The sequence below is a fragment of the Gigantopelta aegis genome, chromosome 5 (genome assembly GCF_016097555.1).
Source record: "Gigantopelta aegis isolate Gae_Host chromosome 5, Gae_host_genome, whole genome shotgun sequence".
NCBI lineage: Eukaryota > Metazoa > Mollusca > Gastropoda > Neomphalida > Peltospiridae > Gigantopelta > Gigantopelta aegis.
Window position 1 is genome coordinate 29637850 of NC_054703.1, and position 16333 is coordinate 29654182.

The following is a 16333-nucleotide window of genomic DNA, read 5'->3' on the forward strand; positions in this document are numbered from 1 at the left end:
ATATCCTGTTTGATATTACGTTTGATATTACGCAAAGGTCTAAATGTAGTAAACGACTATTACTAGACGCATACCAGTCCATTTCCTTTTGGTAAACTTCGCCACCTGTCGGTGATTTTGTTTCGAAGTCGCATGTTGATGTTTTAGTGATAAACTAATCTTGCCGTGGTGTGTTAAGATGTAAATGTTCTGTGCATTTAAGACTTCAGTTTGTTGATTACAATGTACGTATGTCTGTCGTCAATTACGTTAATTGCATAAGGGAATAGGCCTGCATCTCCATTTTTACGGATTGAATAGAACCTAGAGGCTAGAAAAAGGGGAGATAATTTGAGGTTCACCTTGGATTATTATATAGTCAGTGTTTCTGCCAGAAAGAAATTTTTGGGTATGGCGCTATGGAATTGAATGCAACCAGTCAATAGGGGGGTATTGGGGGGGCCTCCCCTAGAAATAAAATCGATTAAGTTTAGGGTCAGGGTTAAGAAAATCATATAGTAATGATTAAAAATAAATTAATTTTGTCAAAAGTGTAGTTCTTTCTACCTACGTCGGAATATATATTATATAGCTGGTATTCAAAACTTACGACACCATGTTTTACCCGTTTCACAACCGAAATAGTACAACAAATACACGCAAACCAATAATGTATTCAGTGGCAGATCCCAAAAATCTATTGGGGGGACGGGGGGGGGGGGGGGGGGGGGGGGGGTGTGCAGTGACATGAGGTGCAATGCCAAGGGAATTTTGGGGAAGGTTTGGAGGGGGATTGTTAAAAAAAACAGAAAATTAATATATAATAAAATTATATCTAGATAGCAAAATTTAGGGGGGCCGGGCCTCTGCCTTCCCCCCATCCGCCTCTGATATTATTGTATAACCTACCATACTCAATAAATCCCAACTGAAGTACTTGCATGATTATTAACAAAATAAATCTTCCAACAACATAAAAAATTTCCCCGTCATTTTAAATTTGCTAAATAGAGGGAAGCAACTTGCCCTGCACACCAAGAAGAGTTTCACCCATACCCCTCTATATCAAAGGCTCGAAAGATTAACCCTAACCCTATACCTAAAGCTACTCTAACCACTGAAAGGGGGGTATGGGTCGAACTCATGCCCAGTCGGGTCTTGTTTTTCAGCAAAATTGAGAGCTATTTTAACGGAAATAAATAAATCATGGTAGCGAACTATGGCTATGAAGACATAATAATATGTGATATTTGCGACTCTGCTAGTGATAATTAATTTCAATGTTTGTGTCTGTATATTATACACAAATAATTTTAATATGATTATTTAAAACATTTATGTTACCAACCAACCAAAACTCTTAGACTGTATTTACGTAAAGGTTCAAGCACATCCATCCCGATCACCACCTCTGACAAATGTCAGACAGAAGGATGGGCGGGGGATTGAATATTGGGGGAAATTTAGATTGGTGTATTTCATGACCATGTTAGTGGTTATTAATGAGAAAGAAGAGGGTGTAGGGGTCATGGACCTACCCATTGAGTTAAAACTTGCTCTGGGTGGGAGCCGATGCCGGGCAATGAACCCAGTATACCTACAACATTGTGAAATAATATTTTGTTTGTTGTTTGTATTATTTAAATTGTCATTCACCATTGTTTTATTGATAGCTATATTAAAAATGAGGTATATATTTTTAATTGTGTCTAAATGTGTCTGAAAATATTGAAGGAAGAAGTGTATCTAATAATTGTAATTAATTTAATTAGGCTCTATTACTACACATTTGATTTTGGCCGACACCATAAATCTTTTCACTATTATAATAAATTCCAAAGTACCTTTTGTCTGATGCTCAGCCAGAGAATGGACATGGGAGAGATGTGCCTGAACAGTGTTTGGATAGATCAAGGCACTTTAGTAAAAGTGGTTGTTTTAGTGTTTGCTGTGCAGAATTATGTGCAGTCATGCATGCCAGTAAATACGGTGGGTGTGTGTGTGTGTGTGTGTGTGTGTGTGTGTGTGCCACTGAAAATGCGTTCATTACTTGTTTAAAAAAAACTAAAAACTTTCAGCAGTACCGTACTGTTCCATTGTACTGAAACATATTTTTAAAGAGAGATTTTACCTTTAAAATATAACACAAATGCTTAGGTTACACCAGAGAACGTTTGCTTATGTTAGCAAAATTTTTTATTATTTAAAAGTCATGCATAGACGCTACCTGTTATTTCAGAAATGAGTAGCTTGACCTCCCAATTTTTTCTGATTCACTTCAAGGGTGAGGGCCGGGTGGTAGTATTTATATCCGTGGTTTATATGTCGATCGATACGCTGCAGGTAGGAGTTTTAGGCACATATGTTACTATTGTCGTCTATGGGATTTGATTTGGTAGTATACACCCTCCAATGTTTGAGCCAGTCCAAATTTTGCAGGTGTCTGGGGGCCTTTTTCTGTGGTTAGTGTGTCTTGTCACATATGACCTCATTGTAAGGTTGGTGGTGTGCAGTTTGGAAGTGGTTCTGACGGGTACTGCCAATGATGGAGCTAGACCAATTGTAGAGTTCATTTTAAAAGGATTTCCAGTGTTCACATGCATGCAGCAGAATGGCCCGGGCAGAAATCCATTTCTTTGTGTCTCATGTTAGGTTCTCCCCCCCCCCACCCACCCACCCCCAAAAAGGTAGTCTCTAGTCGGACCAAAGTTCCAGAATGGATACAGTGATGTGACTTTAAAAACATGTTAATGTTTTGTTTTAAAGCATGGAATGCAAAGGTGTGGTGAGTGAGTGGGTTACATGGGTATCTCTTCGACTATGGTGTAATATTTTTTTTTCTTCTGTAGATGTTGCGCTCAGCACTGCATGCTGGGAAGGATGTGTGTACCCGACTTCTACAGCCAGGTATTTCGGGATCATCCAGTATCAACCTGCAACAAACGAGAGTAAGTATTTACAGTTCAGATCATTCTGTATCTACCTTCAACAAATGAGAGTAAGTATTTACAGTTCACATGATCCTGTATCAACCTGCAACAAATGAGAGTAAGTATTTACAGTTTCTATCATCCTGTATCTACCTTCAACAAACGAGAGTAGTTAGGGGCCGTCCATAATTTTCAACATTTTCACGAGTGTACAAACCATATGCGGGTTGGGGAGCGGGCCAGCATACCCTTTTTTTGAAAATGAAAAATGTCGATCAACACTTTTCATTTGGGGATGTGCACTTTTAGGGGTGGTGAAAATGTTGAAAATTATGGGCGGCCCCTTACAGTTCAAATCGACGTCCTGTATCAACCTTCAACAAACCAGAGTATTTACAGTTCACATCGACGTCCTGTATCAACCTTCAACAAACCATAGTATTTACAGTTCACATCGACGTCCTGTATCAACCTTCAACAAACCAGAGTATTTACAGTTCACATCGACGTCCTGTATCAACCTTCAACAAACCAGAGTATTTACAGTTAGATTGTACAACAGCTTTTACAGTTCATATTAACAGGGCTAGCTCTGACACTCTCCAACTTCGCCAATTGCAAATTTTAATTTGAATATGGTGAATAAATTTCATGTAATAATTGTTATTTTATTAGAAAATCACTGAATGTTTGTAATTTTTGAAATTTATATAGATGATTTGGTGAAATTTATATAGATGATTTGGTGAAATTTATATAGATGATTTGGTGAAATTTTCTGCTCACCCAAATAATTTTCTTACAGCCCACGTTGGTGAGAACATCATTTGTTAATTTTTATAAGTTATATAACACATACTAATAACACACATGCAGTGTTTCTGCCAGAAAGAAATTTTTGGGTATGGCGCTATGGAATTGAATGCAACCACAGTCAACAGATGCTAAGGGGAACCTCCACAAAGAAAATGGGTTACATTTAGGGTTAGGCTTAAGAAAATCATACAATAATGATCAGTCATTAATTTTGTCAAAATGTTAACTTAAAAAATAAAAATTTGGGTATGGCGCCATACCCGTTTTACCCTCTGGCAGAAACCCTGACGTGATAAGAATTTAAAGACATATGTCCTGTGTTACTGTCTGTTCTCTCTTTTAGAACACATACTAATAAGATATACACGTGATAAGAATTTAAAGACGTGTCCTGTGTTACTGTCTGTTCTCTCTTTTAGAACACATACTAATAACATATACATGTGATAAGAATTTAAAGACATATGTCCTGTGTTACTGTCTGTTCTCTCTTTTAGAACACATACTAATAAGATATATATGTGATAAGAATTTAAAGACATATGTCCTGTGTTACTGTCTGTTCTCACTTTTAGAACACATACTAATAAGATATACATGTGGTAAGAATTTAAGGACATGTCCTGTGTTACTCTGTTTCCTCTTTCAGAACACATACTAATAACATACACATGATAAGAATTTAAGGACATGTCCTGTGTTACTTTCTGTTATCTCTTTCAGAGCACGGTGATCGTGGAGAGGATGTATCCTGTTCTACTCGCTAAGAAAGGTCACGCTCCGAGACTCAAGAACAGAAACCGTGTGTTGCGATTTGTCGAGAGAGTCCACAACAAAAAGTTACCACCAATCACATGCATTCTTACAGATTATGTTGAAGGTAATAAACCAATCACATGCATTCTTACTGATTATGTATAACAATATTTCAGGTGTTTGGGTGGAGGGTGACGTGGTTGAGATTAAGAGAGGTGATACAGTATATAAATATTTCAGGTATTGAGGTGGAGGGTGACGTGGTTGAGGTTAAGAGAGATGACACAGTATATAAATATTTCAGGTGTTGGGGTGGAGGGTGACGTGGTTGAGGTTAAGGGAGGTGACAGTATATAAATATTTCGGGTGGAAGGTGACATGGTTGAGGTTAACAGAGGTGACATAGTATATAAATATTTCAGGTGGAGGGTGACATGGTTGAGGTTAACAGGTGACACAGTATAACAATATTTTAGGTGTTGGGGTGTAGGGTGATGTGGTTGAGGTTAAGAGAGGTGACACAGTATAACAATATTTCAGGTGGAGGGTGACATGGTTGAGGTTAACAGGTGACACAGTATATAAATATTTCAGGTGTTGGGGTGGAGGGTGACGTGGTTGAGGTTAAGAGAGGTGTTTTCAGAAGTCATCTTCAACCGGCTGGTCTTGCTGTGTATGCCTCTCCAGAAAGTCTGCAGCACTTCAAAGAGAAAATGAAGGTGATTATAATTAATTAGTTAATTAGTGATGCTAATTAGTTAATCAGTGATGATAATTAGTGATGATAATTAGATAAATAGTGGTAATAATTAGTGAATTAGTGATAATTCTTAGTGAATTAGTGATAATTGGGTTAGTGATGATAATTAGTTAATTACAATGTAGTGATGGTAATTAGTAAATTAATTACGTAATTACGTTATTTAAAGATACCAATATCATGAATTTGTTTCATTGTTAAGACATTCCTAACTAAATGTGGTGCTTTACAAACAAAGTTTAAATTGACCTGTGCAGCTAGGATCGATCCCTGTCAATGGACCCATTGGGCTATTTCTCGTTCCAACCAGTGCACTGTGAATGGCACATCAAAGGCCATGGTACATGTATTCTCTCTGTGGGATGGTGTATATGAAAGATTCTTTGCTACTAAAGGAAAAATTGTTAAATATTTGGCACCCAATATCTGATAAATCAATGTTCTTTAGTGGTGTCGTTAAACAAAACAAACTTTAAGAAACTTTATGGAAATAAGAGAAAATGTCTGGGTCCAAAACTGAATTGTCTCAAACTGAACTGGGGTGAAGTGACAACATAAGCAGTTATTTTTAATTATAAAATTTAGACAATAAAGAAAATGGCTGAAACAATCTATTTGGTTTTTAGCATTGCCAGATGTATGGCAAAATGGAGGTTCGTGGAGTAGCACATACCACAGACTTTGTTATACCAGTCGTGGTGCACCAGCTAGAACAAGAAATAGCGCAATGGGCCCACCAACGGGGATCGATCCTAAACCAACCGTGCATCATGCAAGCAATTTACCACTGGGCTACATCCCGTCCTGTCATTTTTAAAGTCACATGATATCATTTGGACCAATCCAAGCAGTTATATGTATTAACAAAATATAATTTACAGACTGGAACTGTAATCACTTATTATCTCCATTACGCTGCCTGGTTCGATAGTCTCCTGACATCCAGTTTCATTTACTTTCCAGATTAAGTAAAAATCTTAACCAGTTGCCAGGTGGGAATGTGATTTTATGTTTGAGAAACCTATGAATTGTTTTGTTGCCATGACAAGTATACACATGATGTAGGTCAGATGTGGATAGACATTCCTTTCTTCTTGTGTCTCATACTGTTACTTGTCCGATGTTTCAGGATGAAGCCGTTGATGAAGGTCCAAAGCTGACAGCATTCGCCAAGATGGTGAGAGTTCTTACAACTGAAATGTTTACCGTGGGCCATAACAGTAGTTAGAGCTTGAATGAATGAATGAAAGTTTAACGACACCCCAGCACAAAAAATACATCGGCTATTGGGTGTCAAACTATATGGTAAATGCACAAAAAAAAAGTGATGATCAACATCAATATAAAAATTCAACAGTTAAATTAAAACAGTGTAAAGAACTGTGCACAAAATACAAGTATCATAGATATATATATATATAATTAAAATTTAGAGTAAAAGTCAGTATCACATAGAAACTGTAAAATAAGTTCTGGATGGAATCGAAATGACTGCATCACATTTGTTTGTCCAAATTATCTAGAGCTGGACGGTATTGAAATGTTTACCTTGACTCATAACAGCACCTAGAACTGGACGATATTGAAATGTTTACCTTGGTATTGAAATGTTTATTTTGACTCATAACAGTATCTAACGCTGGGCGGTATTGAGATGTTTACCTTGGCTCATAACAGCAGCTACAGCTGGGCAGTATTGAAATGTTTACTTTGACTCATAACAGTAGCTAGAACTGGATGGTATTGAAATGTTTACCTTGACTCATAACAGTAGCTAGAACTGGATGGTATTGAAATGTTTACCATGACTCATAACAGTAGCTACAGCTGGAGGTATTGAAATGTTTACCTTGACTCATAACAGTAGCTACAGCTGGAGGTATTGAAATGTTTACCTTGACTCATAACAGTAGCTAGAGCTGGGCAGTATTGAAATGTTTACCTTGACTCATAACAGTAGCTAGAGCTGGACGGTATTGAAAAATTTACCTTGGCTCATAACAGTATTGAAATTTCAGGTTCAGTTATGGTATCAGTATTTTTGGGGTCATTTCCCTCGATATCAGTACAGTATTCAGTATTGACACAATAACAATACCGATATCAAGCAGTATTTTTTGAGTAAAATGAGCTTTAAATGCATGCCTGGGTTAATCAATTTAGATTCCATGCACAAGGCCCTCATCTGGTCTATATCCTTTCAGGAAAGGTATGGTAGATCTCATCAAGTGATCGTGAATTGACCTAGTAACGGGAAACGGTTTATGTGCACGCGCACTGTAATTATTTTTTCAATTCTGTGGAAGAATGATGTCCATCTGGTCTTCTTGTTATCCATTTTATGTTGATCAGATATGTTATTAGTGCTTTACTAAATGGGAATGGGGGGATATGACATGATACCGAAACCAATACCGAACAGTATATATGATATACCGCCCAGCTCTAACAGCAGCACCAGTCTTCTAGTGTCATTCTAGTTGTTACACTAGTTCCAACTGGATTTTACACAGTTTGCGGAAGATTTTTTATGTTCATACCTCGATGAATGTAAAACAAATAACTGACATTCCTGGTATGTAAAGGCTAAATCCAGTGTGATCTTCTATAAAAATTAGTTTGTCCGTATTATATTAAAAATACAGTTAAATTTCGATCACTCCACCTTCGATCTCTCGATCTGAAGCGACGGTCCTGGCCAACTTCGAAAACTCGATAACCTCGATCTCTCGACCTATAGTATTTTAAAGACGAATATTTGTCAATCATGTCAAACAAGCGAAGGGTACCTGTTTTGGGTGGTCTTGGCTGTCGAGGATTAGGGTGAGAATTACAGAATAATAGATCACCAACTAAGCGGAAGGAAATTATCCTGTTTGGTAGTCGGTGTTCGTCTGTGGTGGAGAGCCTTGCTACGAAATACTTAATTACTGACACAGTCTGGTCAACTTCAAAGAGGATTTGTAATAATTGTTAGCGCCGTTTGCTTTTGCTCTCAAAGATGTGAATTGCGTCAAATTTTAGCTTTTCTATTTATGTATCAGTTAATGTTTATCAATTAGCAGTCATTTAGTTATGATCAAGCAATCTGGGGAAGGACCCGGTAATGTGGGGTTTGCCAGATCAGTTTTAAAAAGTTATGCTTTCTTGTCATCCAAGCAATCTTCCGTAGCGCCCAGAAATGGAGGGTGGGTGGCCAGATTGGAGAAAGAAAGTAGAGGTGCAAAGCGTAAATAATTTTGTGTAAAACAAATGTACTTATAGTGTTATTCGGCATTCAGTGTTTTATTTGTTATTTTTGTTCAGCCATGTTTAGGTAGTGTTTTATATTTCAGACTATGAAACAGTTGGAGGGAATGTTTCTCCGAGTCCCAATGAGTGGTGATAATCCGTGGATATTAGACAAATCTCATGTCCGAATCGCTTTCCGGCGGTCGGTAAGTCTTACACAAAATAACTGAGAGGGAATTGTAGCTATCAGTAAATCTTACACAAAATAATTGAGTAAAAGAGGTAATTGTAGCTATCAGTAAATCTTACACAAAATAAATGAGTGAGAGAGGGAATTGTAGCTATCAGTAAACAGGGTTTCTGCCAGAGGGTAAAATGGGTATGGCGCCATACCCAAATATTTCTGCAGTTTATATTTTTAAGTTAAACGTTTGACAAAATTAATGACTCTTATCATTACTGTATGATTTTCTTAACCCTAACCCCAAACATAACCCAATTCCTTTCTGTGGGAGGCCCTCCCTCCATTGACTGTAGTTGCATTCAATTCTATAGCTCCATACCCCAAACAAAATTTCTGGCAGAAACACTGGTAATTCTTACACAAAATGGGTGAGAAAGGGAATTGCAGCAATCGGTAAATCTTATGCAAATAGTTTTAATATCCCCTCAAACCTATATGAAGAGTAATCTCCCCTCAAACCTATATGAAGAGTAATCTCCCCTCAAATCTATATGAAGAATCCCCCCTCAAACCTATATGAAGAGTAATCTCCCCTCAAACCTATATGAAGAGTAATCCCCCCTCAAACCTATATGAAGATTAATCTCCCCTCAAACCTATATGAAGAGTAATCCCCCCTCAAACCTATATGAAGAGTAATCTCCCCTCAAACCTATATGAAGAGTAATCCCCCGTGAGCCCGTGTTGTTTAGCAGTACTCTAAGAATGCTTGTTTTCCAGGGTGTCATGTTGAGTGAAGACTGTTTAACGCTGCCTGGTGAACCAATCACTGAGCCCCAAAATATTGAAGTTTCAATAAAGGTCAGTTTACATAAATTGACATTGTGAGGTTAAACATTGCTGAGCAGTTGTTAAACACAAAATAAGCCTAACTCTAAAAGGTATTGTCACAGTGTGGACATCAAAGCTATGATATAAGCCTAACACTAGAAGGTATTGTCACAGTGTGGACATCAAAGCTATGTTATAAGCCTAACACTAGAAGGTGCTGTCACAGTGTGGACATCAAACCTATGATATAAGGCTAACACTAGAAGGTATTGTCACAGTGTGGACATCAAAGCTATGTTATAAGCCTAACACTAGAAGGTGTGGACATCAAAGCTATGATATAAGCCTAACACTAGAAGGTATTGTCACAGTGTGGACAATAAGCCTAACACTAGAAGGTATTGTCACAGTGTGGACAATAAGCCTAACACTAGAAGGTATTGTCACAGTGTGGACATCAAAGCTATGATATAAGGCTAACACTAGAAGGTATTGTTACAGTGTGGACATCAAAGCTATGATATAAGCCTAACACTAGAAGGTATTGTCACAGTGTGGGCAATAAGCCTAACACTAGAAGGTGTTGCCACAGTGTGTACATCAAAGCTATGATATAAGCCTAACACTAGAAGGTGTTGTCACAGTGTGGACATCAAAGCTATGATATAAGCCTAACACTAGAAGGTATTGTCACAGTGTGGACAATAAGCCTAACACTAGAAGGTACTGTCACAGTGTGGACAATAAGCCTAACACTAGAAGGTATTGTCACAGTGTGGACATCAAAGCTGATATAAGCCTAATACTAGAAGGTATTGTCACAGTGTGGACAATAAGCCTAACACTAGAAGGTATTGTCACAGTGTGGACATCAAAGCTATGTTATAAGCCTAACACTAGAAGGTATTGTCACAGTGTGGACATCAAAGCTATGATATAAGCCTAACACTAGAAGGTATTGTCACAGTGTGGACAATAAGCTCAACACTAGAAGGTATTGTCACTGTGGACAATAAGCCTAACACTAGAAGGTATTGTCACAGTGTGGACATCAACGCTATGATATAAGCCTAACACTAGAAGGTATTGTCACAGTGTGGACATCAAAGCTATGATATAAACCTAACACTAGAAGGTATTGTCACAGTGTCGACAATAAGCCTAACACTAGAAGGTATTCACACAGTGTGGACATCAAAGCTATGATATAAGCCTAAGACTACAAGGTATTGTCACAGTGTGGACAATAAGCCTAGCACTAGAAGGTATTGTCACAGTGTAGACATCGACGCTATGATATAAGCCTAACACTAGAAGGTATTGTCACAGTGTGGACATCAAAGCTATGTGATATAAGCCTAACACTAGAAGGTATTGTCACAGTGTGGACATCAAAGCTATGATATAAGCCTAACACTAGAAGGTATTGTCACAGTGTGGACATCAAAGCTAGGGTATAAGCCTAACACTAGAAGGTATTGTCACAGTGTGGACATCAAAGCTAGGGTATATGCCTAACACAAGAAGGTATTGTCACAGTGTGGACATCAAAGCTAGGATATAAGCCTAACACTAGAAGGTATTGTCACAGTGTGGACATCAAAGCTAGGATATAAGCCTAACACTAGAAGGTATTGTCACAGTGTGGACATCAAAGCTATGTGATATAAGCCTAACACTAGAAGGTATTGTCACAGTGTGGACATCAAAGCTATGATATAAGCCTAACACAAGAAGGTATTGTCACAGTGTGGACACCAAAGCTATGATATAAGCCTAACACTAGAAGGTATTGTCACAGTGTGGACACCAAAGCTATGATACAAGCCTAACACTAGAAGGTATTGTCACAGTGTGGACACCAAAGCTATGATATAAGCCTAACACTAGAAGGTATTGTCACAGTGTGGACAATAAGCCTAACACTAGAAGGTATTGTCACAGTGTGGACATCAAAGCTATGATATAAGCCTAACACTAGAAGGTGTTGTCACTGTGTGGACATCAAAGCTATGATATAAGCCTAACACTAGAAGGTGTTGTCACAGTGTTTACATCAAAGCTATGATATAAGCCTAACACTAGAAGGTGTTGTCACAGTGTGGACATCAAAGCTATGATATAAGCCTAACACTAGAAGGTGTTGTCACAGTGTGGACATCAAAGCTATGATATAAGCCTAACACTAGAAGGTATTGTCACAGTGTGGACAATAAGCCTAACACTAGAAGGTACTGTCACAGTGTGGACAATAAGCCTAACACTAGAAGATATTGTCACAGTGTGGACATCAAAGCTATGATATAAGCCTAATACTAGAAGGTATTGTCACAGTGTGGACAATAAGCCTAACACTAGAAGGTATTGTCACAGTGTGGACATCAAAGCTATGTTATAAGCCTAACACTAGAAGGTATTGTCAGAGTGTGGACACCAAAGCTATGATATAAGCCTAAGACTAGAAGGTATTGTCACAGTGTGGACACCAAAGCTATGATATAAGCCTAAAACTAGAAGGTATTGTCACAGTGTGGACACCAAAGCTATGATATAAGCCTAACACTAGAAGGTATTGTCACAGTGTGGACATCGACACTATGATATAAGCCTAACACTAGAAGGTATTGTCACAGTGTGGACGTCAAAGCTATGATATAAGCCTAACACTAGAAGGTATTGTCACAGTGTGGACATCAAAGCTATGTGATATAAGCCTAACACTAGAAGGTATTGTCACAGTGTGGACATCAAAGCTAGGGTATAAGCCTAACACAAGAAGGTATTGTCACAGTGTGGACATGAAAGCTATGATATAAGTCTAACACTAGAAGGTATTGTCACAGTGTGGACATCGACGCTAGGATATAAGCCTAACACTAGAAGGTACTGTCACAGTGTGGACATCGATGCTAGGATATAAGCCTAACACTAGAAGGTATTGTCACAGTGTGGACATCAAAGCTATGTGATATAAGCCTAACACTAGAAGGTATTGTCACAGTTTGGACATCAAAGCTATGATATAAGCCTAACACAAGAAGGTATTGTCACAGTGTGGACATCAAAGCTATGATATAAGCCTAACACTAGAAGGTATTGTCACAGTGTGGACACACAAATTGTCACTATGATATAAGCCTAACACTAGAAGGTATTGTCACAGTGTGGACATCAAAGCTATTGTCACAGTTTGGACATAAAGCTATGATATAAGCCTAACACTAGAAGGTATTGTATAAGCCTAACACTAGAAGGTATTGTCACAGTGTGGACATCAAAGCTATGATATAAGCCTAACACTAGAAGGTATTGTCACAGTGTGGACAAAAGCTATGATATAAGCCTAACACTAGAAGGTATTGTCACAGTGTGGACATCAAAGCTAGGGTAAAGCTATGATATAAGCCTAACACTAGAAGGTATTGTCACAGTGTGGACAGTGTGGACATCAAAGCTAGGGTATAAGCCTAACACTAGAAGGTATTGTCACAGTGTGGACATCAAAGCTATGTGATATAAGCCTAACGCTAGAAGGTATTGTCACAGTGTGGACATACACTAGAAGGTATTGTCACAGTGTGGACACCAAAGCTATGATAAAAGCCTAACACTAGAAGGTATTGTCACAGTGTGGCCTAACACTAGAAGGTATTGTCACAGTGTGGACATCGACGCTATGATATAAGCCTAACACTAGAAGGTATTGTCACAGTGTGGACATCAAAGCTATGATATAAGCCTAACACTAGAAGGTATTGTCACAGTGTGGACATCAAAGCTAGGGTATAAGCCTAACACTAGAAGGTATTGTCACAGTGTGGACATCAAAGCTATGATATAAGCCTAACACTAGAAGGTATTGTCACAGTGTGGACATAAGCCAACTAGAAGGTATTGCTATCGACACTATGTATAAGCCTAACACTAGAAGGTATTGTCACAGTGTGGACAGTGTGGAAGCTATGATATAAGCCTAACACTAGAAGGTATTGTCACAGTGTGGACACCAAAGCTATGATATAAGCCTAACACTAGAAGGTATTGTCACAGTGTGGACATCAAAGCTATGATATAAGCCTAACACTAGAAGGTATTGTCACAGTGTGGACATCAAAGCTATGATATAAGCCTAACACTAGAAGGTATTGTCACAGTGTGGACATCAAAGCTATGATATAAGCCTAACACTAGAAGGTATTGTCACAGTGTGGACATCAAAGCTATGATATAAGCCTAACACTAGAAGGTATTGTCACAGTGTGGACATCAAAGCTATGATATAAGCCTAACACTAGAAGGTATTGTCACAGTGTGGACATCAAAGCTATGTGATATAAGCCTAACACTAGAAGGTATTGTCACAGTGTGGACATCAAAGCTATGATATAAGCCTAACACTAGAAGGTATTGTCACAGTGTGGACATCAAAGCTATGATATAAGCCTAACACTAGAAGGCATTGTCACAGTGTGGACATCAAAGCTATGATATAAGCCTAACACAAGAAGGCATTGTCACAGTGTGGACATCAAAGCTAGGGTATAAGCGTAACACTAGAAGGTATTGTCACAGTGTGGATATCAAAGCTAGGATATAAGCCTAACACTAGAAGGTATTGTCACAGTGTGGACAATAAGCCTAACACTAGAAGGTATTGTCACAGTGTGGCCATTGAAAGCTATGATATAAGCCTAACACTAGAAGGTATTGTCACAGTGTGGACATCAAAGCTATGTGATATAAGCCTAACACTAGAAGGTATTGTCACAGTGTGGACATCAAAGCTAGGGTATAAGCCTAACTCTAGAAGGTATTGTCACAGTGTGGACATCAAAGCTAGGGTATAAGCCTAACACTAGAAGGTATTGTCACAGTGTGGACATCAAAGCTAGGGTATAAGGCTAACACAAGAAGGTATTGTCACAGTGTGGACATCAAAGCTATGATATAAGCCTAACACTAGAAGGTATTGTCACATTGTGGACATCAAAGCTAGGGTATAAGCCTAACACAAGAAGGTATTGTCACAGTGTGGACATCAAAGCTATGCTTTATTTAATGTTCTATCAGGTAGCTTCTGGGTAGTAAGTGTGGATGTGAAAACAACTGATATAATGTTTGTTATGTACTGTGTTTCAAAGGGCAGGATGTAGCCCAGTGGTAAAGTGCTCACTTGATGCACAATCGGTCTAGGATCGATCCCCATCAGTGGGCCCATTGGGTTATTTCTTGTTCCAGCCAGTGTACCATGACTGGTATATCAAAGGCCGTTGTATGTACTATCCTGTCTGGGATGGTGCATATTAAAGATCCCTTGCTACTATAATGGAAAAATGTAGCAGGTTTCCTCTCTAAGACTACATGTCAAAATTACCAAACGTTTGATGTACAATAGCTGATGATTATTAAATCAATGTGCTCTAGTTGTGTTGTTAAAGGGACATTCCTGAGTTTGCTGCATTGTAAGATGTTTACAACTACTAAAATATTTCTACAATTAAACTTTAGAATATCAGTGTCTGTATATTCAATGTGTTTCTGGTCGTCTTAATATTTGTAAGAAGCCCAAACTGGATTTTGTCTTGAAATAATTTTGTGCGTATGAAAAAAAAGAAGGAAATAAAATGAAATTTAACCTAGTACAAATATTAGAACAATCAGAAACACGCTTAATATACAGCCACTAATATTTTATGCAGAAAAATATATTTGATATGCCATTACAATCGCTACAAAGTCTGTTAGTCTATAACATCTAAACAATTGCAGCAAACTCAGGAATGTCCCTTTAAAGAAATGTTTTTTTAACTAACACTAAGGTATTGTCACAGTGTGAACATCAAAGTTATGCATAATTTAATGTTTTGTTAAGTAGGTTGATAAGTTCTGAGAAGTGAGTGTTGATTTATAAATATAAATAATATATTCTATCAAGTAGGTAGACAAGTTTGTGTTGATTTATAAATAATATGTTTGTCATGTTCTGTGTTTCAGGTGAACCAGCTGTGGGAGGTGAAGGTCAAAGGTCGAGTGTATCACGTGTACAAAGACCCAACGAAGAACGAGTTTCATGAGTTACCTCCCCTGTGGAAGCCAACCATTCGTACCAAACGACAGCAGAGACTTGATTAATTATGAACATTTGTGAATAAATCATGAAAAATGTAATTTGTGTCGGACATGTTTTAACGTTTTTGGACACACTTTGTTCTTTATGTCTCTGGGAGATGGGTATTTAGGTCTGGAGGGGGGGGGGGGGGGGGGGGGGGGGGAGTGGGATTTTAGGTCTGGGGGGGGGATGGGGGAGAGATGGGTTTTAGGTCTGTAGGAACTAGAGGTGGGGAGAGATGGGTTTTAGGTCTGTAGGACTGGGGAGTGGGGAGAGATGGGTTTTAGGTCTGTAGGAACTGGAGGTGGGGAGAGATGGGTTTTAGGTCTGTAGGAACTGGAGGTGGGGAGAGATGGGTTTTAGGTCTGTATGTACTGGAGGTGGGGAGGTTTTTAGGTCTGTATGTACTGGAGGTGGGGAGAGATGGGTTTTAGGTCTGTATGTACTGGAGGTGGGGAGAGATGGGTTTTAGGTCTGTAGGAACTGGAGGGGGATGGGAGTGGGGAGAGATGGGTTTTAGGTCTGTAGGAACTGGAGGTGGGGAGAGATGGGTTTTAGGTATGTAGGAACTGGAGGTGGGGAGAGATGGGTTTTAGGTATGTAGGAACTGGAGGTGGGGAGAGATGGGTTTTAGGTCTGTAGGAACTGGAGGGGGGTGGGGTTTAGGTATGTAGGGGAGGGAGATGGATTTTAGGTATGTAGGAACTGGAGGTGGGGAGAGATGGATTTTAGGTATG

At 38.6% G+C, this 16333-nt stretch overlaps 1 protein-coding gene across 1 annotated transcript; it reads left to right on the forward strand.

Annotated features, from left to right (window-relative positions):
- Positions 1–84: 84 nt before the first annotated feature.
- Positions 85–15655, forward strand: LOC121373591 (39S ribosomal protein L9, mitochondrial-like). The gene is made up of 8 exons (XM_041500280.1): positions 85–224; positions 2829–2927; positions 4449–4605; positions 5076–5200; positions 6371–6418; positions 8577–8678; positions 9437–9517; positions 15482–15655. Exons 2-8 carry the CDS (start codon positions 2829–2831, stop codon positions 15617–15619), a joined length of 750 nt encoding a protein of 249 aa, XP_041356214.1. The 5' UTR covers positions 85–224; the 3' UTR covers positions 15620–15655.
- The last annotated feature ends 678 nt before the right edge of the window (positions 15656–16333 follow it).